Genomic DNA, 24,765 nt, shown 5'->3' with positions numbered 1-24,765 from the left:
GAGTTCCTTCAAGTCTGCTGAGCACTTGTTGGCTGCTTTTCCTTCACCCTGCGGTCCAACTCATCCCAAACCATCTAAATTGGGTTGAGGTCAGGTGATTGTGGAGGCCATGTCATCTGATGCAGCACTCCATCACTCTCCTTCTTGGTCAATTAGCCCTTACACAGCCTGGACTTGTGTTGGGTCATTGTCCTTTTGAAAATCAATTGATGAAGAATTCTGTGGTAGTCATGCTGGTAAAGTGTGCCTTGAATTCTAAATAAATCATTGACAGTGTCACCAGCAAGGCACCATCACACCTCCTACTCCATTCTTCAGAGTGGGAACCACACATGCGGAGATCATCCATTCACCTACTCTGCGTCTCACAAGACACAGCGGTTGGAACCAAAAATCGCAAATTTGGACTCAACAGATTTGCACCGGTTTAATGTCCATTGCTCGTGTTTCTTGGCCCAAGCAAGTTTCTTCTTCTAAAGGGTCTTTTGGTAGTGGTTTCTTTGCAGCAATTCAACCTTGAAGGCCTGATTCACACATTCTCCTCTGAACAGTTGATGTTGAGATGTCTTTTACTTGAACTCTGTGAATATTTTAATTGGGCTGCAATCTGAGGTGCAGATATTCTAATGAACTCATCCTCTGCAGCAGCAGTAACTCTGGGTTTTCCTTTCCTGTGGCGGTCCTCATGTGAGACAATTTCATCATAGCACTTGATTGTTTTTGTGACTGCACTTGAAGAAACTTTCAGTTCTTGAAATGTTCCAGATTTACTGACCTCCGTGTCTTAAAGTAATGATGGACTGTCGTTTCTGTTTGCTCATTTGAGCTGTTCTTACCATAATATGGACTTAGTCATTTACCAAATAGGGCCATTTTTTGTATACCACCCCTACCTTGTCACAATACAACTGACTGGCTCAAACACATTAAGAAGGAAAGAAATTCCACAAATTAACTTTTAACAAGGCACACCTGTTAATTGAAATGCATTCCTGGTAACTACCTCATGAAGCTGGTTGAGAGAATGCCAAGAGTGTGCAAAGCTGTCATCAAGGCAAAGGGTGGCTACTTTGAAGAATCTCAAATAGAAAATATATTGCTTAACACTTTTTTGGATACTACATGTGTTATTTCATAGTTTTGATGTCATAGTTGATGTCATAGTTTTGATGTCTTCACTACTATTGTACAATGTAGAAAATAGTAAAAATAAAGAAAAACCCTTGAATGAGTAGATGTGTCCAAACTTTTGACTTGTACTCTATGTATACTGTAGCTAAAAAAGTAATACTAAGTGTATGTTGTGTAGTAAGCTGTTAGTAGCCCATGTGCCTCACCCTAATAATTTGCTCCTTTTTAATTTAGCCTACTGTTCTGACTTGGTGTTGCACATGTAGCCAATAGCATGTTTTAGAGAAATGTCATTGAATATTGTCAGAGCTTTCTTTCTCTGCTTATATACCCCCTTTATTTATCCTATGGTTCTTACTTGGTGTACAGGAAGAATACTGTAAGAACGGCCCATGTTCTGAATTCTGTCGCTGTACATTTCAAAAGTGCTGAACAAATTGTTATATTGACAAATCGAAATTGCGTATTGCCTCTTATCCGATCATCATCTAGTTATGCCATAGTTTGTGCATCTCAATTGTCAGTAGATTTAGCCATATCAGCTATGGTTTTTTAAAGGCAGTAAATGAGACTGAATTAACTGTTTCGCTGCCAGTTAAGGCTCTGCTGATAACAAGGTGTAACAGTGGTAAGGTGTTGGGACAGCTTTATGTAGGCCCTAACAGTTTGTGCACACTTTTTGTCACCGTTATAGTCCAATTAATATGTTATGTAGAGGCTTTTCTGGCATGCATTAAAAAAAAAGACTGCTCAATAAATAATTTCTATTGAACGTGCTATATCCAGGAGTATTTACTCTAGGTACAGGAAACCGTGCACCAAAACCTTTGGGTTAAAATAAAGTTATGTGGTCAGAGTCTTGCTTACCTCCGTTTCCACTGGCTGGATCTGGGTCCACCTCTGTATCCATGCCTGGCTGACCAAAGTGACTGAGCCAAAGAAGCAGAACACTTCCTCTTTCACATTGAACTTCACGCTACATCTGCGGTCCACTACAGAGCAGTCTCTCTCAGATACTTCATCAACTGTATGTGTACCTGCCTAGTTTGATTACCAAAGGACCTGCAAATTGATCACTGCACCAGCAGGCTATAAAACTCCCTGCACTTTTATTCAAACACACTGTTGTGGGGTTTACCTAGAGGTTGCGATGCATCCCCATACATCTCATTGGAAGTGTGGAGTCTGCCTTTTATGGCAATTTCAATTCCAGGCTGTCCACCATAGCCGATGACAACCGGTTTGCATTCAGCAGGACACAACGTTGTGCCACATTCAGATGGAAATACAGCATGTAGAACAAACATCTTTCTTGGATATGTAAAATAAAAGTGTCAGACCTATTCATGACATTTGTATCAGCACCCTTCCACGTTTGCCTATTTGTGGCCCTGGTATTGTGCATACAAATGTGAGTGTTCACATGGGGTAGGCCTATATTCATCATAGGCTTATTGAAAGGGTTGAAACCAGCAGAACATAGACTTCTCATGCAGAATATAAATCTGTCAAACATTTCCATCTAGCCCGGTCCCAGATTTGTTTGTGCTCTTGCCAATGCCAACTCCATTGCTGTATATTTTGTCATGACAATGAGTTTACATGACAGCACATATTGGCACTCAGGCTAATTTCCATCTGCAAAACTGAAATATTTGATGCTAAATATGCATTAGGGATGCATCTTTCAGAACATTGTAGACAGGAATAAATAAAATAAAAATACAGCAAGACAACTTTATTTCATACTACCTCAACTCTACTGCATCCTTCCAGATATTCATTGGCTCCTCTTTCGGAAAGCCATTCAGTCAAAGGTTTGACAGAACATATCAATTCTTAACATTACAATCTCAGTAAGGTCCACACTCAGACAGACATCGCCAAGAACACAATGACAATATGCATGACAAGCCATGTAGGTTATTGGACAAAGAGTCAGCAGGCAATGAAATGTGTTGTACTTGACACACCAAAACGTGTTTAGTGAAGATTTATTGACAAAATGTGGTCAACACAGTGGCCTAATACTTTGACCTTTTTCAAGATTGTTCCCCAAAGGACTAAATGTGAAATTGTTTTTCATGCTAGATTTGACATTTGATACGGGTACTTCCTTCAGATAAAACAAATACCCAACCTTTTCATGTAAGCAGTGACAGACAGTTCAATTGTTTTATTAAAAGATTGTTCAAAATACCAAACCCTGTTTTTTTCCAACTGTATCTACTCTGCAAAACAAATGGCCAATTTAAAACATATTGTGTTATTTAAAATAAAGCAAACATTCTTGCTCGGGGGCGTATTCATTACACCGATTGTTGCAATACGTTTTAAACAGAAGCAAATAAAAACAGGGTGGGACCTACCTGAAATTTGTCCAATAGAAACAATTGTTTCTCAGTTTGCTTCTTAAACAGTTCATAATGAATACACCCCTGTTCTCAAAGTTCAACTAACCATAAATTCAGAACAAAGATTCTGTCTGGCATTCAGACACACACTGAAAAGGATCCGGTCCCTGCACCTCGAGCATAACAGGCCTCCAAACGGTATTCTACATATACTCTGCATTATGTTGTAATCATGTAAGGAAAGCATTGAGGATGAGGAATTAGGTTCTCTGCATGCATGCAATACATTGTTTCTAATGTGGGCAGAAAGACACTTGCAAACATAGAAAGAATTTGTAGGGAATACTCAATAATAAACTTAAATGGACATGTATGCATGTTCCATACAGTTAACTTTTTCAAAACACCTGCCCTGCTCCATTAAATTAAAATGTTTTTCTTCTATGTTTACATTGCTTTGTGTTCTCAGAGAACTACTTCATTGCCTTTACTTATTCACCCATCCCATTCAAACACATTAAGAATTCATGTAAGATGATACATTTTATTGCCATAAACAGTGTAGGAAAAAAGAAAAAAACAGATCTTTCTATAATACAGTAAGAACAAGGTATCACTTACTAAAATTTCATAACCAGTAAAATGCAAATAAAAATGGTTGCAACACATTCTCAAAAGCATCCTCCCACACAATCTACTGGTAGGCAGACTAGATTTAGCCAGTCTCCATGGGACAAATGAGAGCAATTTTTTTCTCTTTCAGTTTCCTGTTTAAAGTAGTACATTTTGCAGTGTCTAAGTGATCCATTTTTTTTTGATAAAATGCATATAACTATTAAGATGTGGAAGTCAAAAGTTGCCAGACATCGAGACCGTTGCAATAACCCATGTTTCTGATTTAATCTAGTGTGCGCTTCAGCCGCTCATCTAAAACACTTTCGGCATCACTCCATTATGCAGGAAGCCATTTTGCCTGGATTTAACAGACTAAGATCAAAAATCTTTCAAAATCAGGTTCCAGAAATACACATTGAGAGACAACAATAAGGATTCAGTTCTCTTGGCAATGTTATCATTTAATATTTAAGACAGTGGAAATTTGAAGCTGAAATGATAATCATTTCACAAATAGAGCAGAAATTTAGGAGGAAAAGATATAAAAGACACCAAAGGAACAGCCTTTTGACAGCTGTATGTCTAAAACTGCAAATCATTTGGTGAACACAAAGGATGCCTTGGGAAAGGTAAGAGAAAATGACACATCAAAGTCCTTACCCAAAGGCAACAGAACCAAACTGAAGCCCCTGTCCCGAGTTCCTTTTGATGTGTGTGGGGTACGGGTCAGGTTGACATAGGCCTGGCCCCTGCCCCTCACAGCAGCCTTGGGTCCAACTGCTTTTTTACCAATTAGATGAAGGCCTGCTTTGTGTTAGCAAGCAGAAAGAGGAACCCAGCGCCTGACTCCCCAGCGAGCTCTTTGGGAGAAGTCTTTGAAAGATTTTTGGTAAACAAAGCCAGTAGATCCAGAGTAGACTTCCAGAATAATGCAGCCACGTGGATATATCTATTCCTTATCTGCCTCTTTTTCAAGCTTTGAGAATGGGAAACAAAAAAACATTATGGTTAGACAGGTTCAATTCCAGGGGAAATGTTAAATGATTTAATAGTTGAAACAAAATAGTTTTAACAACTTCTACAATACAATTGGATAGTTAAGCAGATACAATGACCTTAACAGCTCCACTAATAACAATTGTTTGTTACTTGCTGTACTCTTCCCAAACTGAACATATGGCTGAACAATGAGTTTTAACATAACGCCAATTTATATTTGGAAGTCAAAGGGGTAAAACTGAAACAAAAGTAGCACATTTCTGACCAAGGTTTCTTGTTGGTGTGTGTGTGTGTAGGAGGGGAGCAGACAATGAAGGTGTTGTGTAGACCAACAGTGATAACAAAACCTTCTGGACTCCCTACAGAAGCTCAGCCACAACTGCCATGAACCAAACCATCAGCGCAAACCGTTCTATTCTAACAATTCATGTTATATTGATTTTGTAAACGGGCAGAATTCTTGTGGGGATCAATGCCTACCCACATGGAAGCAGAACAACCAATTCAGAGTTGGGAGTCAAGACACACTTCAATTCCAACACAGAGGGTCAAATATCACAGTGAAATACACTACTAAAAATACTGAAAAGTTGGTCACTTTCCAGCTCAATTGTATTCATTCTTTACTGCAATCAACATGTGAATGGACCTTCCCAACTACAGACAAAGCAGGCACTATTCACAGAAGCAGAGGTGTACGTAAAAACCATGTTAACAGTTGACATGCATTCACAAGCTGCTCTTTGGGTGTTGGTGTGTTGTATTATTTTTCCAAGAGTATGTGTGTTCTCATCTTGCTTTTATTCTGTCTCGAATAAATATTTCACTCAGAGGGTTTTATTCAGTTTGTCATCTCCGATAAAGGATTGCTAACGAAAGACGTTAACGTATCCCGTTGGCATCGTTTCATTTTTCTACACCGCCCCCTGCCCTTCCCTCCCGGGCTCTGAGGCCTGGTCAATCTCTTAAGGTTTGTCTTTCAGAATTACCTCCTCTCTCGGCTTGGCTCCGCCAAATATGGCAGAGTTGGGGTTGGCAACTTGGTTTAGCGGAGCAGCCACCGTGCGTGGCTTCAGCTGAAGCCGTGGTCTCTGTGCCCTCTCCTCTGTGGAAAGCAAAGGAAAAAATGACTAACATGATTAACTGGTCAAGTCAAATGTTATCACATCAAATAGGTGGCCACTGGGTTCAGGGCTTTTTGGGAGATTAAATGAGGGGGTCAATATTGACACCTTCACAAAAGCTGTACTGTAACAAAACAAAGTCATCACAAATCCCTTTCAATGGATCCATTCTTCCATGACTAAACATTGCCTAGGGTGCTTTTTCCCTGATGCCAGAAGTACTGCTTATTTTCAATATTCTCCACTAAATCAGGGATGAATTCAGGCTTGGGGCACCAGTTGAGGATCTATCAATCAATTAACCAACCACAGTGGAGAAAAAAAAAAAAAAAAACTCCACACTTGGGAGTACCTCTGGTCTAGAGTATTTTATATGAGATAAGAGAGATTGTGACACCGTCAGAGGGTTCTCTGAAGTCATCCGCTCCAGCGCGCGGTGGTGGTCCGCCGTCCCTGTAGCGTCCCCCCATGCCTGCTCCTCCACCGCCCCCCCTTCGGTCACCACCGCGGCCACCTCCTCGGCCTCGCCCGAAGTCGTCATCTCCTCTGTAGCCTTTACGAGGAGATGCAGAGGAAAAATATATTTTAGACCGCCTTGGGCTCATGCAGGAGTGCAATGTTACAGAACGTTCAGATAAAGTTTAGTGTAGAACAGACATGATTAGCTCGTAGAATAAAGATAAGGAATCTTGTGAGCTCTAAACACCACATTCCTATCAGTAACATTCTAAACATTGCAGATCTAACTAAATTAAATATCCGTCCTTGCCCAGCACCTGGAACAGCCCTGTAAGGTGACAAATGAGAATGAGGAACATCCTGTATGAGTGATAACAGAGGGATAACAAACAAAATGCACCAAGGGACAAAATACCTGTGTAAATCGCAAAAAAAACTGAATTCTTATGGGGGAGGAAATTACACACTGCTTATATCAAACTCTTCTGCAGATTCAAGCGTCAAAAAATGGGAGCAATTGGTTTGCTTCCTTAGCTTGGTGCTCACTCTACCAACTGCACTGCTTGGCTCTTAAACTGCAGGATTCAAACTGGGCCTGATCTAATGACCGGTTGGGGACCGGCTAAACCAGCGGAATTCTCATCCCACCTCCTTCATAGTCGTCTCTGGAACCTCCTCTGGGACCACCTCCACGAGAGCCCCCTCGGCCTGCAGGGGACAGGGCTCAGTTTTAACAATAGTGGTGAGTGGTGCTTAGGGCTAAGGCAGGGGTGAGGAACCCAAGGGCCTAGTGCTGGTTAGCCAAGGACCTAGGTTAGTAGTACTGCTTCTAGAGACAGCTAGTTGAAGTCTTTGGTTAGGAAATTAAAGGCAGAAAATATTTAGTTTAGCTGCTCAAATTTGTAGGGTTGTAGAGCTAAACAGGTCAAACACTATTACTACAGAAAAGGAAGCAGGAGAGAAAGGTGAGTGAGTAAGTGTGAATGGATACATTATGAAAAGTGCCAGAAATTCTAAAATCCCAGTATGTAGTGACATACAAGAATAAGGCCACAGAGGCAACAGTAGTGGTAGTAGTACTAGTGCAATGCACACTTATAAGGACTGATGATTTGATTATAGCGAATTCCATAATCCATTGATCTATAAATGTGATGTACAAGCATCTTGTCATGTTTTTATGACCACAAATGTTTGATTCTTCCGTTATTCTTATAAGTGGAATGCACTGTATGCTTAGGAGGTAGCAAACTCAAACACAACAGCAAAACTTCTGATAATTGACAGTTTTTAAGACAGCCTTGGATTTAAGTATGATGGTGAAAGATGAGTCTCAGGGCAATATTAAAGATGTATAATTATTCAAATCTAGGCCAAGAGTTATTGCTACTTCATATTAATATTTACAGTTAAGTCCATCCACAAATCAACTCATCTTGATTCATTAGAGAATGTAAGAGATCAACACTGAATCAGCTGACGTAAGTAATTGACATTTCTTTGTAGTTGTAATAATATACTACATATTAATAATGAAGAAATATACTAAGCAGTAGGAGGAACAAACACGTTAGCATTCCAGTGAGCGCGAGCAGGTACCTCCTCTGTCGTTCCCCCGGAAGCCGAATCCTCCGGCACCCCTCTCTTGCTTTCGGCCCTCTGCTATGTCAACCCTGAGTGACCGATCTCCAAGGAGCTGGGGAGGGGGAAGGCACAAGTCAGCACTAGGAGGAAATGAAACAACATAGTCCACTTCTCTGATAATGCTTCCAACAATGTTTATGTCCTACAAATATATCACTGTTGGACGCATCACTGTATTTAATTGTCCCTTTTATAAAATGATATTTGTCGTCACTGTGCTAATTTTTAAAGCACTTTGGACAGCAATCTATTTTATGAAAGGTGCACAACAAACTAAGTTGAACATAGTTGGAGACAGTTTTATTTGTTTTATGAAAAAACAGCATAATTTATTCCTTTGTCACGATACCCATATCACAATACTCAGATTTTCTATACGAAGCAGACTGAACTGTACGGTCATTTTAAGGTATACTCAGCAATGCATGAATAAACAGAAGTATCGGGATGATTTGCAAAACAAAAAAAGGGCCATACCAGAGGATAATCTCCTCCGCGGTTGTCACACAGCCATCATGAAAGTGAAGTGACCTCCTATGCACATGCGCAGATGCTCTGTGTGAATGCTCACAAGCGGAGCCTCTTGCATCAGTTCCACTCTGCAATATCTTTGGTTCACATTGCTGCTCATGGCCACGTCATAACGCCGAGGTCTCAGCTTAAGAACTTGTTTAAATGTTAAATAGTTTGTGCTATAGCTTTAAGCTTTAAACATCTCAATGTGAAAAAAACTGTTTGCATGTTCTTCACAAAGAGGGCAACAGATGCTACTGAGCCAGATGTCTATGTGTCAGGGGAGAAGCTCCAGGTGGTATCCGATTTTAAGTACCTTGGCATCATACTTGATTCCAACCTCTCTTTTAAAAAGCATGTGAAAAAGGTAATTCAAATAACTAAATTCAATCTAGCTAATTTCCGATTTATACGAAATTGTTTGACTACAGAGGTAGCAAAACTGTACTTCAAATCTATGATACGCCCCCACTTAACATACTGCTTGACTAGTTGGGCCCAAGCTTGCTGTACAACATTAAAACATATTCAGTCTGTCTACAAACAGGCTCTCAAAGTGCTTGATAGGAAGCCCAATAGCCATCATCATTGTCACATCCTTAGAAAGCATGAGCTCTTGAGTTGGGAAAATCTTGTGCAATACACCGACGCATGTCTTGTATTCAAGATCCTTAATGGCCTGGCTCCCCCTCCACTCAATATTTTTGTTAAACAGAAAACCCAGACATATGGCAGCAGATCCACAAGGTCTGCCATGAGAGGTGACTGTATAGTTCCCCTAAGGAAAAGCACCTTTAGTAAATCTGCATTCTCTGTGAGAGCTTCCCATGTCTGGAATACACTGCCATCAGACACACATAACTGCACCACATATCACACTTTCACAAAATGCTTGAAGACCTGGCTGAAGGTCAATCAGATTTGTGAACATGGTCCCTAGCTGTGTGTTGCCGCTTTCCATGTTGTCTGTTGTCTGTAGCTTGTGAGGTGTGGAAACACTTTGTTGCTTTTATGAATTTTGTCTTGCTGCTTTTTGTTCTATGTTGCTCTGTCTGTATGCTATGTCTTGCTTGTCCTATGTTGCTATGTCTTGCTTGTTCTATGGTGCTATTGTCTATATTGTAATTGTTTTTAATAACCTGCCCAGGGACTGCGGTTGAAAATTAGCCGGCTGGCTAAAACCGGCACTTTTACTGAAACGTTGATTAATGTGCACTGTCCCTGTAAAAATAAAATGAACTAAACTAAAACATACAGCTGTTAGTTTCCATAATTTCGACTGGAAATTCTGTCCTGTGATACTGAATATTGTGACAACACTGAACCACAGTATCCCTTTTACATTTATGAACCAGATACAAATGAGGACCTGAGAAAACTAATTGTGGGTACTCACAGCACCATCATACGTCAAAGCTTCTTTAAGGGATTCCAAGTCATCAAACTCTACATAACAAAAACCTGAAAGGAGAAAATTGGTTACGAAAAAGAAAAACAAAACTGTTGCAGTGGCTTGTGATGTTTGTTACTCTATACAAACGGGTGCTTGCTCACCTTTAAACTTGTCTGTTTCTTTGTCTCGGACTAGTCGAACACTCCTGACATTGAGGTCTTTGAAAATGGCATCTATGTCTCCTTGTACTGTGTTGAAGGGCAGGTTGCCCACGTAGGCTGTGTATGGGGGCTCTGTGGGTAGATCCTTCTGCTTGCGGGGTCCACCAGGTCCACTGCCACCTCTGGGTCTACCAGAAACAAACACTTCCATGAGAGAACAGACTACATTTACATTTAAGTCATTTAGCAGACGCTCTTATCCAGAGCGACTTACAAATTGGTGCGTTCACCTTAAGACATCCAGTGGAACAGCCACTTTACAATAGTGCATCTAAATCTTTTAAGGGGGGGGGGGTGAGAAGGATTACTTTATCCTATCCTAGGTATTCCTGAAAGAGGTGGGGTTTCAGGTGTCTCCGGAAGGTGGTGATTGACTCCGCTGTCCTGGCGTCGTGAGGGAGTTTGTTCCACCATTGGGATGCCAGACTACAAGAGATAGCCACGCCCCACGTACAGGACCCCGAGTTTTTCCTGGTCAAGAATTACTAAGGACTACTGCATCAATGGCTGAGAGTCTGAGCTGGAGATTATGGTTGATAATTGGGACATTAACTGAGTCACAGGCAAAATTGTGGCACAGAGGTAGTGCAGTGATACTTTTCAGCTGACTTTAACTGAGCCTTCCATAAATTATGTACACTTGGACAGATCCATTAACAATCAAAATACCAAAGATCTACAGCTCAGATACCATAGGAAAATACATGTTGCACATACAATACAGGAAATAGGACAAGGCTGTCTGGAAACGGGAGAAAGAATTGACAAAGAAAAATAATATTTTTCTTAATGAACAGCATTAGTTCCTGTGCACTGATAACAGCCATTTTGAAAAAAGGTCTACTTGCAATGAATGTTCTATGTAATTGTTTTCCCTACTGAACTTTTTTCCCTATGAATACACTGGATAAGAGCGTCTGCTATAATGATTTAAATGTTTTTAAAAATGTATGCTCCTCATGAGGAGTGGTGGGGCACTGCCAAAACTTCAAGGAACATGTTCCCTTGCTGGCAACAGCACTCCAATCTGACAGGGTTGAGAGAAATGCAGATGGGGTACTGCATGCCTGCAGCATTCCTCGGGTGTCAAAGCAAACTGAGCGACCAGGCTGAAACAAGATGTACAGCCACCTAGCTATAGGCCCCAACAGGGGAAACGGGATATCAGTTGCATAACTGAATGCATTCAACTGAAAAGGGTCTTCCAAAGAAGAGAGTTTGGGCATATAGATCTTTCCCACAATTAACAAGGAGAGCAAGTGATTTTTTGTAAAATAACCATGTTGGCTGTTGTGATCTTACATAGCAGTTGATAAGAGTTAAGGTGATCATCTGTAGTTATTTGGCCATGGTGTCAAATTAATTTATGCCAAGTAGCCCAATAGATACAACACTAGTTTCGGTATTTCAGGATCAGGGGCTCCAACTCCTTTCCTGTATTAATCAATTAAAGCAGAATATGATTACAACAACTAACGTTAAATATTATGAGTCACTGACAAGTGTTGGCAGACATAAAACCCAGATCTTCATTATGACAATATTTACGTTCATCCTATCCAAGGGATAATATTTTAACTTGATGTAATTTATGCCGGTAGTAATCTAGTCTTTTTTCAAGTGTTTTCGTTGATTAGGCTACTTTTAATTTCTGGCTAAATGACCTAAACTGGATTGAGTTCCAGAACATTATTTTAGTATTGCCGCAACATCGTCAGCACTTAACGTTTACAATTTTCTGTATTGAATGCCTGGTGTCAATGCACGACTTAGCCCACGTTATGTTAGTTAAATTCATTGCTAATCGTTAAAACCTAGCTAGCTAGCTGACGAGTGCGCGCATCAAACTAGATAGGAATGGATGCAGGGTGCACTGGGCCCAAACTAGACTAGTTAGCAGAGGTAGCTAGCTAGTTCTCTGCATAAATCGTCATGCAATTATCACAAGCTAATCTAGCGAGCGCACTAGCTAGCTAACGTGACCACTAACTATGCATCAAACGACTTGTGCATTGAATAATGATTGCTAACCAACTAGCTAAACATGCTATATAATGATTTCGGGGAATGGCGCATGTTGACATCTCGAGCTGTTATCACCCGATTTGGCCATTCAACGCAGTCCCTGACTTGCTAGTAGTAGCACAACATGTAGCCCATGTGGGCTGCTTTTTAACAAGATGCTGGCGCCAAGTGCCATGCTGGCAGTCTGAGAATTATAAGATGTCTTGCAATCATAACCATGTCATAATATGCATTGTCAAACCGACATAAATAAGTCGCTAACATTCTGTAATGGAAAATCTCACACGCACATCTGGAAGTAGCGAACTATGGTCAATCCACGAGTTTTCCCCGCCCTCAATACCGGCTTCCCATTCATCAAAGCAGCGGTGAGAGGCTAGCCACTGGCACTGTCTGGCCCGTGTTCTGAACCCAGGCCTATCTTTCAGAAGAATTTCGAACAAGCCCCTGCTTAAAAGTGAGGCATCGGTGCGTTTTCTTGCATCACCATACGGTAATACTGACACATTCTATTCGTCCAGGTATTTTCTTACCCTCTGCCTCCACCAAAACTACCGTAAGCCCGATCTCGGTCATCGTAGTTATCGTAATCCGCCATTGCCGAGATTGCTGTCGGAGAAAGCAGTTGGGTATCGAAAGGTCCTTCAATATAGGGGTAGCTGAATTTTAGTTGTCCTTTCAGTGCCTGAACCATAAAACACTTTTGCACAGTCAGATAGATACTACAAGTTAGCTACCCTCAAATCCCCCAACTAATTTAAAATAACAAGATCCAACCCCATTGTCATTATTTTTTTGTATCTGGATATTGATATTTATCCTGGCTGGGCATACTACTACTGTAAGAAACAGGTGCATATGATGTTAGACAATTTGTACAGAAGTATAGGCCTTTAGCCAACACTATCTCCGTGCTATTATCCAAAGGAATATCAATGTGGCCTACCACCAACCCAGCTAGAGTTACACCATGCCAACATGGTCTCAGAGCATTTCGTATTATTCTTTACCCAAATCTGAAACATTCCTTTAGTGTGATATGTTACGAATTACAATTCGTATTATGTGAAGCGAATATACCAAATGTAAAATATGTATGAATTTGCGAAACGTATTATACTGTAAGTATCAAACGTAAAAGTGAAAGCTGACAAAGTAAAAATCTGTCGTTCTGCCCCTGAACAAAGGCAGTTAACCCACTGTTCCTAGGCCGTCATTGTAAATAAGAAGTTGTTCATAAACTGACTTGCCTGATTAAATAAAAGTTAAATAATGTTTTTTTTTATGTATAAATCATTTAAAATTGCTTATATATATATATATATATATATATATAAGCAATATATATATATAAAAAGGTTTATTTTTTATTTTACTTTATTTACGGATAGCCAGGGGCACACTCCAACACTTAGACATCATTAACAAACAAAGCATTTTTGATTAGTGAGTCCGCCAGATCAGAGGTAGTATATCTCCGCTGGCTGCCCCACCACCACAGAAAGCACTGAGCTAGGCTGAAACACCTGCATTTTGGAGCTCCCTTACTCACGAAAGCAAAAAAGAGACCATGTTTGTATGCGGTTTTATTAACAATTAACAAGGGAGTTTGGGCATATAGATCTTTCCCACAATTAGCAAAAAAAGCAAGCGATCTTTTGTAAAAATAACCATGTTGGCTGTTGTGATCTTACATAGCAGTTGATAAGAGTTAAGGTGATCATCTGTAGTTATTTGGCCATGGTGTCAAATTAATTTATGCCAAGTAGCCCAATAGATACAACACTAGTTTCGGTATTTCAGGATCAGGGGCTCCAACTCCTTTCCCGTGTGAATCAAGTAAAGCAGAATATGATTACAACACCTAACGTTAAATGTTATGAGTCACTGACAAGTGTTGGCAGACAGATAAAACCCAGATCTTCATTATGACAATATTTACGTTTATCCTATCCAAGGGATAATATTTTAACTTGATGTACTTTATGACGGTAGCTACCTAGTCTATTTTCTATTGTTTTCGTTGATTAGGCTACTTTTAATTTCTGGCTAAATGACCTAGCTGGATTGAGTTCCAGAACATATTTTAGTATCGCCGCAACATCGTCAGCACTTAACGTTTACAATTTTCTGTATTGAATGCCTGGCGTCAATGCACATGTTTGTATGCGGTTTTATTAACAATGTATATATATATATATTTTTTTTTTACATTGTTTGCAAACTGATATGTGACACGTATTAATGTCAAAATAACATGCAAAACAGCCCCCCCCCCATTTTTTTTTTTTTTTAAATATATAACTCTGCCCCACCTACCCTGAAGGACGCATCGCCACTGTTTGTATTTGACACCATGATTACATCCCTGCTCCCATTCAACACTCATTCTAACATTACACCTTTCAACCTCCTTTTTCAATTCTTGATTGCTTTTTTTTTGCAGGAATAATCTAGCTCGGATGGAAGGATGGAGAAAGGAACTGCTGACTAAGAAATGTAAATAGCCTATGTTTTGCTGTATATATCTCTATCTCTTTCTGTCTGTGTGTGTGTCTGACTGCCAGATTGCTGAGGGACAACATAGTCAATGTACTTGCTAGGATAAGTCTAATTAAGTGAAGACCTTAATCAGTTCCTGAAACATGTCAATGACCTGATGCATGGCCTCCACAGCAGTGCGTGGCCACCCAATTAGTTACCAGTGACCTATTCTGCCACATCCCAGTGAAAGGAAAGAGCAGAACCACCCCTCCTAAATCCAGAGTCTATAGCTAGGTTTCCATCCAATTGGCGACAGATGTTCACGCAAATATTCTAAAATCCGCATAAAAACAATTTGCACATTTTCCCACCAGAATTGTTTCCATCAAATTGACTTTTACGGCTAAAAGGCTTTGTGTGATGACGTAGTGCATATACAAATAAACTTTTGCAGTTAAATTCCATTGTAACTAATAAAAAATACAATTTCAATGGGTTACCATTGCATTTTCAACTCTACTGATGGTTTTGTCATAAAACATCTTTAAAGTACTACTTAAGTAGTTTTTTGGGGGTATCTGTACTTTACTTTACTATTTATATTCTTCACAACTTTTACTTTTACTTCACAACATTCTTAATGAAAATAATGTACTTTTTACTCCATACGTTTTCCCTGACACCCAAAGGTACTTGTTACATTGCTTAGCAGGACAGGAAAATGCTCCAATTGTCAAGAGAACATCCCAGCTCATCCTGCGATTACAGATGTGAGCAATGTTCTCTAGTTGCGCCGTGATTGGCTCAGTGTTCTGTCACATAAGGGGACACTACGTCACTGCAAAATCTACGGGGATAGCTCTAAAATTCAAGCCTCTTGGGTGCTGCCATAGAGTTACATTAGAAGTGCCCATCCAAGAAGGCTCAAGTTATTGGCCACTGATAAAATTAGGTCAAATCACGTTATAGCTACAGTGGATGTGGGAAAGTATTCAGACCACATTTTTTTTTACGTTACAGCCTTATTCTAAAATGTATTGAATCAAATTTTTCCTTCATCATTCTGAACACAATACCCCATAACGAGAAAGAGAAAAAAGGTTTTTAGACAGTTTTCCAAATGTATAAAAAAATAAAAAAACAGGAATACCTTATTTACATAAGTATCCAGACCTTTTCCTGTGAGACTCTAAATTGAGCTCAGGTGCATCTTGTTTCCATTAAATAATCCTTAAGATGTTTCTACAACTTGATTGGGAGTCCACCTGTGGTAAATTCAATTGATTGGACATGATTTGGAAAGTGCACACGTGTCTATATAAGGTCCCACAGTTAATGCATGTCAGAGCAAAAACCTAGCTATGAGGTCGAAGAAATTGTCTGTAGAGCTCCAAGACAGGATTGTGTCAAGGCACTGATCTGGGGAAGGGTACCAAAACATTTTTGCATTATTGAAGGTCCCCAAGAACACAGTGGCCTCCATTGTTTTTAAATGGAAGAAGTTTGGAACCACCAAGACTCTTCCTAGAGCTGGCTGCCCGGCTAAACTGAGCAATTTGGGGAGAAGGGCCTTGGTCAGGGAAGTGATCAAGAACCTGATGGCCACTCTGACAGAGCTCCAGAGTTCCTCTGTGGAGATGGGAGGACCTTCCAGAAGGACAACCATCTCTGCAGCACTCCACCAATCAGGCATTTATTGTAAAGTGGCCCGACGGAAGCCACTCCTCAGTAAAAGGCACATGACAGCCCGCTTGGAGTTTGCCAAAAGGCACCTAAAGAACTCTCAGACCAAGAGAAAAGGTGCTTCAACAAAGTAAAGGGTCTGAATACTTATGAAAATGTGATATCAGTTTTTTTTTATACATTTGAAAAAATGTCTATAAACCTATTTTTGCTTTGTCATTATGGGGTATTTAATCGATTTCAGAATAAGGCTGTTGTCACGGCTTTCTTCCTGGGAAGGAGAGGCGGACCAAAACGCAGCGTGGTTATAGTTCATGTTTTTTTAATAAGAAACACTTAACATGAACAAACTACAAAACAATAACCGTGAAAACCGTAACAGTCCTAACTGGTGCATAAAACACAAAGACAGGAAACAATCATCCACAAAATACCCAAAGAATATGGCTGCCTAAATATGGTTCCCAATCAGAGACAACGATAAACACCTGCCTCTGATTGAGAACCACTCTAGGCAACCATAGACTTACCTAGACAACTAAACTGAACACAACCCCATTAATCTAATAAACCCCTAGACAAGACGAACACAATAAATCACCCATGTCACACCCTGGCCTAACCAAAATAATAAAGAAAACAAAGATAACTAAGGCCAGGGCGTGACAGCTGTAATTGATCAAAATGTGGAAAAAGCTAGCAGTCATCATCATGAATCAAGTCGACAATCTACTGGCAAATCCTTTTCAAACCTTGTCATATGAAGAGAAATTAGAGACAAAACATCTCGGTGCTCATCGTCCATTGGACATAACACAACAAGTTGGAAATCGCAAATTAAACAATTGTGATTTGGAAGGAAGCAGTGGCTAACTGCGAGCATCTCAAAGTAATCACTATTTTGCTTCCAATGCCTGCTATTCAGTGGAGACGGTGTTGTCCAAGTCTGGGTTTAAGGAATTAAAACATCTGTCTGAAAGGGTCTCAAAACATGAGAATTGTGTATCACATATGAACAACGCTGTTAAACTGGGATTATTGGGGAAATCAAACATTGTGGTTCAGCTAGGTACCACATATAGATGAGCCATTGACCTTTACAACCAACAAAAGGAGGAGAATAGGTACATGCTTGTCATAATTATGGCATGCATTAAATTGTGTGGCAATTGTGAGACCTCACTGCGGGGCCATGAACCCAGGCGTTTTAAGGTGTATTTTTGAGACCAAGCATGAGGGAGATTACAGGGTACAAAAGGCATTATTACGACCAACCAATTTACAAGGGTATATCAAGCACGATCCAAAACAAACTTTTAGATTGTATGTATGAAGTGTACAGAGAAGCAATAGCTAAGGAGTGGCTGCTGCCAACACACTGTCATTGACCCAACTCCAGCCACTTTAATAATGGGAATTGATGGGAAATGATGTAAATATATCACTAGCCACTTTAAACAATGCTACCTTATATAATGTTACTTACCCTACATTATTCATCTCATATGCATATGTATATACTGTACTCTAGATCATCGACTGCATTCTTATGTCACTAGCCACTTTAACTATGCCACTTTGTTTACTTTGTCTACATACTCATCTCATATGTATATACTGTACTCGATACCATCTACTGTATGCTGCTCTGTACCATCACTCATTCATATATCCTTATGTACATATTCCTTATCCCCTTACACTGTGTATAAGACAGTAGTTTTGGAATTGTTAGTTAGATTACTTGTTGGTTATCACTGCATTGTCGGAACTAGAAGCACAAGCATTTCGCTACACTCGCATTAACATCTGCTAACCATGTGTATGTGACAAATAAAATTTGATTTGATTTGAAGGAGGTGTCTGAGACTCCTTTTGCACCTGTATAAGCAAACGAGACCACTGATGTCTCCTGTAAATCACAGGTGGTAATAGTGCTGCGTTACATGTGTGTGAGAGGTGTGTGTGAGAGGTTTTTATTGTTTGTAGAGGTGAAGGACAAAATTAGCATTGGCCGCTCCAACACTATCAAACAAGTCCTAGTGCCACTGAATGCCAAGGAGAAGCTGGTTGCACAAACCTACAATGGGGCAACGGTAATGAGTGGTAATGTACCGTGGTGTCCAAGCGCTACTAAAGGAGACTTACCCAAACCCGCAAATTGTGCACCATTATGCACACCAACTGAATCTAACACTTCAGCAACTTTGTGCAGGGAGAGTGAGTGTGCTAAAAGTGTTTTCCACCTTTTTCACGTGCTCACTCAGACTCTCCGCTCTCGCAAAATCAACAAACAGACGGGTCCTCAAGCCACCAGTACACTATGGAACTTCAAAAGCAGAACTGGCAATACTGTGTGGGAGGACCGTGAGGCACTGGCCCAGTGCATGGAGAACATCCTCACGCAGCCTTGGTGGGATGAGAACACCATCAGCAAGGCTTATGGCCTGTCCATGATACTCAAAGATCCCACTTTTCTGGAACTGCTCGAGTTATTTTCCTTGGTCATGCCAGAGGTGGATTTTTTTGTACAACATAATACAGAAACTAACTTGATGCAGCAGGAATCGCCGGAGCAATCAACAACTTCAAGGTGAACATTCAATTCGTAAGCAAACTAATGCACTGGCCAAAGGACATGTTGATTCCACTGAACCAAGGCGGAGAAAACTTAACAATGCACGCGTGATGAAGGAGGCATGCAACACAATCGCTGCTAATGTGCAAGAAAGGTTTTCTGAAAGTGACAGCAAAGTTGGTGGAAAGCTCACTTTCCCCCAGTATATATATTCCTTTCCGACCACAGAACTCCAGTGTGCTACCAAGCTATGGCCTGTGGCTAACCAAGAGAGGTTGGAAACAGAGCTGTCCACTCTTTACCAGAGCTGCACACTGGAAAGACAGCACTTTCTTGATTGTAATCACTCTATGATAATAATCTGCAGGAGGTTTAGGACGGTCTTTCTTCTCAAAATCATCATAACCACTCCGATGACAACCGCAGAGTCAGAGAAAAACTTTTCCATCCTTAAAAGGATATAAACCTTCACACGCAACTCCATGGACCAGAAAAGGTTAAATGCATTGGCCCTGCTGTCAATCCAGCATGACTTCATCCAGAGAATGCCAGACTTTGGTGACAAAGTAAATGAGAAGTTTGCCCACAAGAAGGACCGCTGAACCAATTTCCTGTTCAAGTGAGCACAGCACAACAATGGTGAGTCCATAAATATGTCTAGTATGCGGCTGCATAAGTGATGTAGTGTGGAGAGATGAATAAATATGTCTAGTATGCTGCTGCACAAGTGATGTAATATGAAGATATGTATACTGTAGATAAAAAAGTAATACTAAGTGTATGTTGTGTAGTAAGCAGTTAGCAACCTATATGTCTCACCCTAAGAATGTAGTACCTTTCCCCTTTAGAACTTAGCCTATTGTTCTGACTTGGTGGTGCACATGTAGCCTATAGCCTGTTTTAGAGGAATCGTCGAATATTATAACAGCTTTCATCGTCTGCTTACATGCCCCCATTGTAAGAGCTTTCATTGTCTTGCTTATGTGCCCCCGTTAACTTAGCCTACTGTTCGGACTTGGTGTACAGGGAGAATACTGTAAGAACGGCCCATGTTCTGAATGATGTTGCTGTCCATTTCGAAAGTGCTGAATGAATAGGCATATAGACTACTGTTCAGACTTGGTTGTGCACATGTAGCCTATAGCCTGTTTTAGAGGAATGTCATCGTCAAATATTATAACAGCTTTCATTGCCTGCTTACCTGCCCCCATTGTAAAGAGCTTTCATTGTCTGCTTATGTGCCCATGTTAATTTAGCCTACTGTTCGGACTTGATGTACAAGGAGAATACTGTAAGAATGGCCTATGTTCTGAATTATATCTCTGTCCATTTCAAAAGTGCTGAACAAATAGGTGGCATGTAGGCTACATCTGTCTCAGTTCACTCATGTTCACTCATGTCTTAACCGCTTATCATCATATATTTGACTCATTTCAGGAAGCTAGAATGTAAGCTTTAAAAAAAAAATCTAAATGCATTTTTTTGGCAGAAATACCTTCTGGAACATGCAAACTTTCATATGCCTTAATAACAAACGTGTATGCCATTTGTAAATACAAAAAAAAAGTTAAATTATGAGCCTAGTTGGTTTAGCCACAGAAAAGCTAGCAACCTTCCCGCTAGCCATGGTTGGCTGAGATAATGAGAGGGCTGGACATGCCGAGAGATGAATTCGTATTCGTCTGCCATGTAGCGCACTTCTGTCTATTTGAGCTGGTTAGTATGTGTAGGTAATCCTGTCTAACCCTGCTTTAAAAATATATATATCGCATTGTAGAACTGTTGTTGTTGAACGCTGTTGAACCCTGTTGAACACTGTCTAACAACAAAACCTGAACTAAAGACCTCAGTTTAACCTTTTAGGGATTAGGGGGCAGCATTTTCACCTTGGATGAATTGGGTGCCCATAGTGAACTGCCTCCTACTCTGTCCCAGATGTTAATTACTATTGGATAGAAAACACTCTGAAGTTTCTAAAACTGTTTGAATTATGTCTGTGAGCATAACAGAACTCATAGGGCAGGCAAACTTCCAAACAGGAAGTGGAAATTCTGGGGCTGGTTGATTTTCAAATCATCGCCTATTCACATCCAAATAAGATATGGATCTGTTCGCACTTCCTACGCCTTCCACTAGATGTCAACAGTCAGTAGAACTGACTGGATTACTGCAACCCGTCTGGATTACTGCAACTCGCTGTTGGCCGGGCTCCCTGCCTGTGCCATTAAACCCCTACAACTCATCCAGAACGCCGCAGCCCGTCTGGTGTTCAACCTTCCCAAGTTCTTTCATGTCACCCCGCTCCTCCGCTCCCTCCACTGGCTTCCAGTTGAAGCTCGCATCCGCTACAAGACCATGGTGCTTGCCTACGGAGCTGTGAGGGGAACGGCACCTCAGTACCTCCAGGCTCTGATCAGGCCCTACACCCAAACAAGGGCACTGCGTTCATCCACCTCTGGCCTGCTCGCCTCCCTACCACTGAGGAAGTACAGTTCCCGCTCAGCCCAGTCAAAACTGTTCGCTGCTCTGGCCCCCCAATGGTGGAACAAACTCCCTCACGACGCCAGGACAGCGGAGTCAATCACCACCTTCCGGAGACACCTGAAACCCCACCTCTTTAAGGAATACCTAGGATAGGATAAAGTAATCCTTCTCACCCCCCTTAAAAGATTTAGATGCACTATTGTAAAGTGGCTGTTCCACTGGATGTCATAAGGTGAACGCACCAATTTGTAAGTCGCTCTGGATAAGAGCGTCTGCTAAATGACTTAAATGTAAATGTAAATGAATGAAGCCTCTAGTGTGATGTGGGACCAGACGGCAGCTATTTGAGTCACTGGTCTGGCAGAATGCCAGTTCCTGGTTACGCAGAGTAGTCATTATATCGCCTTACTCTGTAGACAAAAACGAATGCTCCGGTTGGAACGTTATTGGATATATATGATAATAACATCCTGAAGATTGATTCTCTACTTAGTTTGACCAGTTTATTCGACCTGGAATATAACTTTTTGAAGTTTTCGTCCGAGTTTGCCTGGACCAGCGCCAGCTTTTGGACATGTGAACTGAACGTGCTAGCAAAAGTAGCTAATTGGACACTAGTAATGGACATTATGGAACAAAACAATGATTTATCACGGAACTAGGATTCCTTGCACTGCATTCTGATGAAAGATCATCAAAGGTAAGGGAATATTTATGATGTAATTTCGTATTTCTGTTGACTCCAACATGGCGGAGAAATATATTTACGTCTGAGCGCCGTCTCAGATTATTGCATGGTATGCTCTTTTCGTAACGTTTAAAAAAAATCTGACACAACGGTTGCATTAAGAACGAGTGTATCTTTAATTATATGTAAAACATGTATCTTTCTTCAAAGGTTATGATGAGTATTTCTGTTATCTGACGTAGCTCTCTGTAATTAGTCCGGATATTTTGGAGGCATTTCTGAACATGGCGCCAATGTAAACCGAGATTTGTGGATATAAATATGCATATTATCGAACAAAACATAAATGTATTGTGTAACATGATGTCATATGAGTGTCATCTGATGAAGACTATCAAAGGTTAGTGATTCATTTTATCTATAATTCTGCTTTTGTGACTCTATCTTTGCCTGGGAAAAGTGGCTGTGTGTTTTTTTGGATTTGGTGGTGATCTAACATAAATATATGTTGTGTTTTCGCTGTAAAACATTTTAATAATCGGACACGATGGGTAGATTAACAAGATGTTTATCTTTCATTTGCTTTATTGGACTTGTTAATATGTGAAAGTTAAATATTTAAAAAAAATAATAATAATTTCCCGCGCTGCCTTTTCAGCGGAATGTTGGGGGAGTTCCGTTTGCAGAACCTGTGTCCTAGACAGGTTAAAAGCTGACAGTGTTTTTCTATACTTTTATTTTATTTTTGAATCCTGCGGTTCTGTTGGGCTAAATTACTGAGAGCGCTGCTATCTGTCCTGGGATCCTGCCAGATTCCGCATAGGGGGAGAGATGCGAAAGCCCAGTTAGCCTAGCTGTCTCAAATGGAGGCCGCTATTGAACGTTTCCAGCATTGTAGGAGCTGTGTTTACTTTGCTTTGTTCCGGGACAATGTGGACCGCACTAACATTCAATGTAGCAATTACTTGCTTGCAGAGGACTACAGGAGCAAAGTAGCTACTCTTAGGAAACAAGTAGAAAACCTTTATAAGCTACTGGGGAACCCATGCCCACCTACTTTTTATTTTTCTTCCACCCCAGTAGCCGGATGCCGCACTGGTTTCGCCGCCGTGTCAGCTCCACACAGCCAACTGGCTGACGCCAGGCAGGGTTCCATCCCCGAAGGGGTCTCCCCCTTCCCTGGAGAACAGAGCTGTTCTCGACCCAACCAACCAGCCATGGAGGTATGTCACTCGCCGTGGAAGTCAAAAAAGGCGTCCTCTGGCAACGGGGTCTCTAAGGAGATGTTGAGCCCAGAACTGACACAGATCAGATAAGATGGCGCCGAAGAACATGGCTGACATTTTACATTCTCCCAACCAACATAATTTTGTAAAAAAAAAAAAAAAGAAGCTTTTTGTGTAACTTATTTATTTTCTTATTGTGTACATAATGTTGCTGCTTACTGTCCTTTATGACTGGAAATAACTTCTGGACATCAGAAAAGCGATTATTCACCTCGGACTGGAAGAAACGATGAGAAGGATATCCTGCTTTCACTGGAACCGGCCTCTTTTCCAGCGTCTTTTCTTCACTCAAAAGGCGTGGATCTGGCTTTTTGAGTGAAGAAAAGACGCTGGAAAAGAGACCGCAGATCGGGCACCCTTCTGAGAATCCGGAGACGAGCGAGTAAACTCCCATTTGCTAAAGTGCAATCATTGGAAAATAAAATTGTTGACTGTTGAAGGAATTTAATTCCTCTGTTTTAATTCCCAATTAAAATTAAACACTGTCAATTCATATGGATTTGTAAGACCCTTATTTTATAGGAATGGACAGAGTCCCGGTCTTAAAGTCAAGTAACAGCCTTTATTCAAGAGAGTACTGAGTTCAGACACATTTTACCACAGGTTATAAACTGAAAATGACGTCAGCGTTTTCTAAATGTTCCGTCTCTTCTTGACACTGGTAGAAAGGCCCTATAGCTCTCAAGCCTTCCCTCCTCGCCTAGAGCCAAGGTCAGTCAGTGTAGATAAGCATTCTAGACAGTCTGGAGATAGTTAATTCATTTGTACCAAGGAACAGACCGTCATTGTTCTAACTTTTGCCCACGTTCACACACACACATTATTTTCAGTACTGGGATCAAGTATGAAAACTCATACATAATATACAGTAACATTTAGTATTCTGATTAGTACATGTATAGAAACATAATAGTATTTGGATTAGTCAGTCCTGATTGAAATGTATACATAATTAGTCATTATTGATAAAAATTCCCTTAACAATGACCTACGATTAAGATTATCCTACCAACGGACATTAAAAACTGTAACATCTTATGTTTCCCCAAGACTGAACGAAGATACGGACAATTAAGATCTAGAC

The 24,765-nt window shown here is 40.6% G+C and overlaps 1 protein-coding gene across 2 annotated transcripts; it reads right to left on the bottom strand.

Moving 5' to 3' along the window:
- Positions 1-3,085: 3,085 nt before the first annotated feature.
- LOC115137198 (eukaryotic translation initiation factor 4H-like) lies at positions 3,086-13,120 on the bottom strand. Of its 2 annotated transcripts, none has more exons than XM_029673344.2 (8): positions 13,012-13,120; positions 10,394-10,581; positions 10,236-10,300; positions 8,282-8,378; positions 7,331-7,390; positions 6,621-6,776; positions 6,089-6,204; positions 3,086-5,076 (listed from the first exon to the last, which is right to left on the bottom strand). In XM_029673344.2, the coding sequence occupies exons 1-8, from the start codon at positions 13,074-13,076 to the stop codon at positions 5,050-5,052; spliced, it is 774 nt and encodes a 257-aa protein (XP_029529204.1). In that variant the 5' UTR covers positions 13,077-13,120; the 3' UTR covers positions 3,086-5,049. The 2 variants fall into 2 exon arrangements, with proteins under 2 accessions (XP_029529204.1, XP_029529205.1); XM_029673345.2 differs by having other exon boundaries at positions 10,394-10,575.
- Between the last annotated feature and the right edge of the window lie 11,645 nt (positions 13,121-24,765).

Source organism: Oncorhynchus nerka, linkage group LG11 (assembly GCF_034236695.1).
Source record: "Oncorhynchus nerka isolate Pitt River linkage group LG11, Oner_Uvic_2.0, whole genome shotgun sequence".
NCBI classification, from domain to species: Eukaryota; Metazoa; Chordata; class Actinopteri; order Salmoniformes; family Salmonidae; genus Oncorhynchus; species Oncorhynchus nerka.
This window is presented reverse-complemented; position numbering and strand designations above follow the sequence as displayed.

Coding starts and splice junctions, on each gene's coding strand:
- LOC115137198 (XM_029673344.2), bottom strand. CDS start 13,076: ATGGCGGATTACGATAACTACGATGACCGAGATCGGGCTTACGGTAGT. Junction 10,301..10,393: donor AGAAACAGACAAGTTTAAAG/GTGAGCAAGCAC, acceptor TTCTCCTTTCAG/GTTTTTGTTATGTAGAGTTT. Junction 8,379..10,235: donor CTTTGACGTATGATGGTGCT/GTGAGTACCCAC, acceptor CCCCCTCCCCAG/CTCCTTGGAGATCGGTCACT.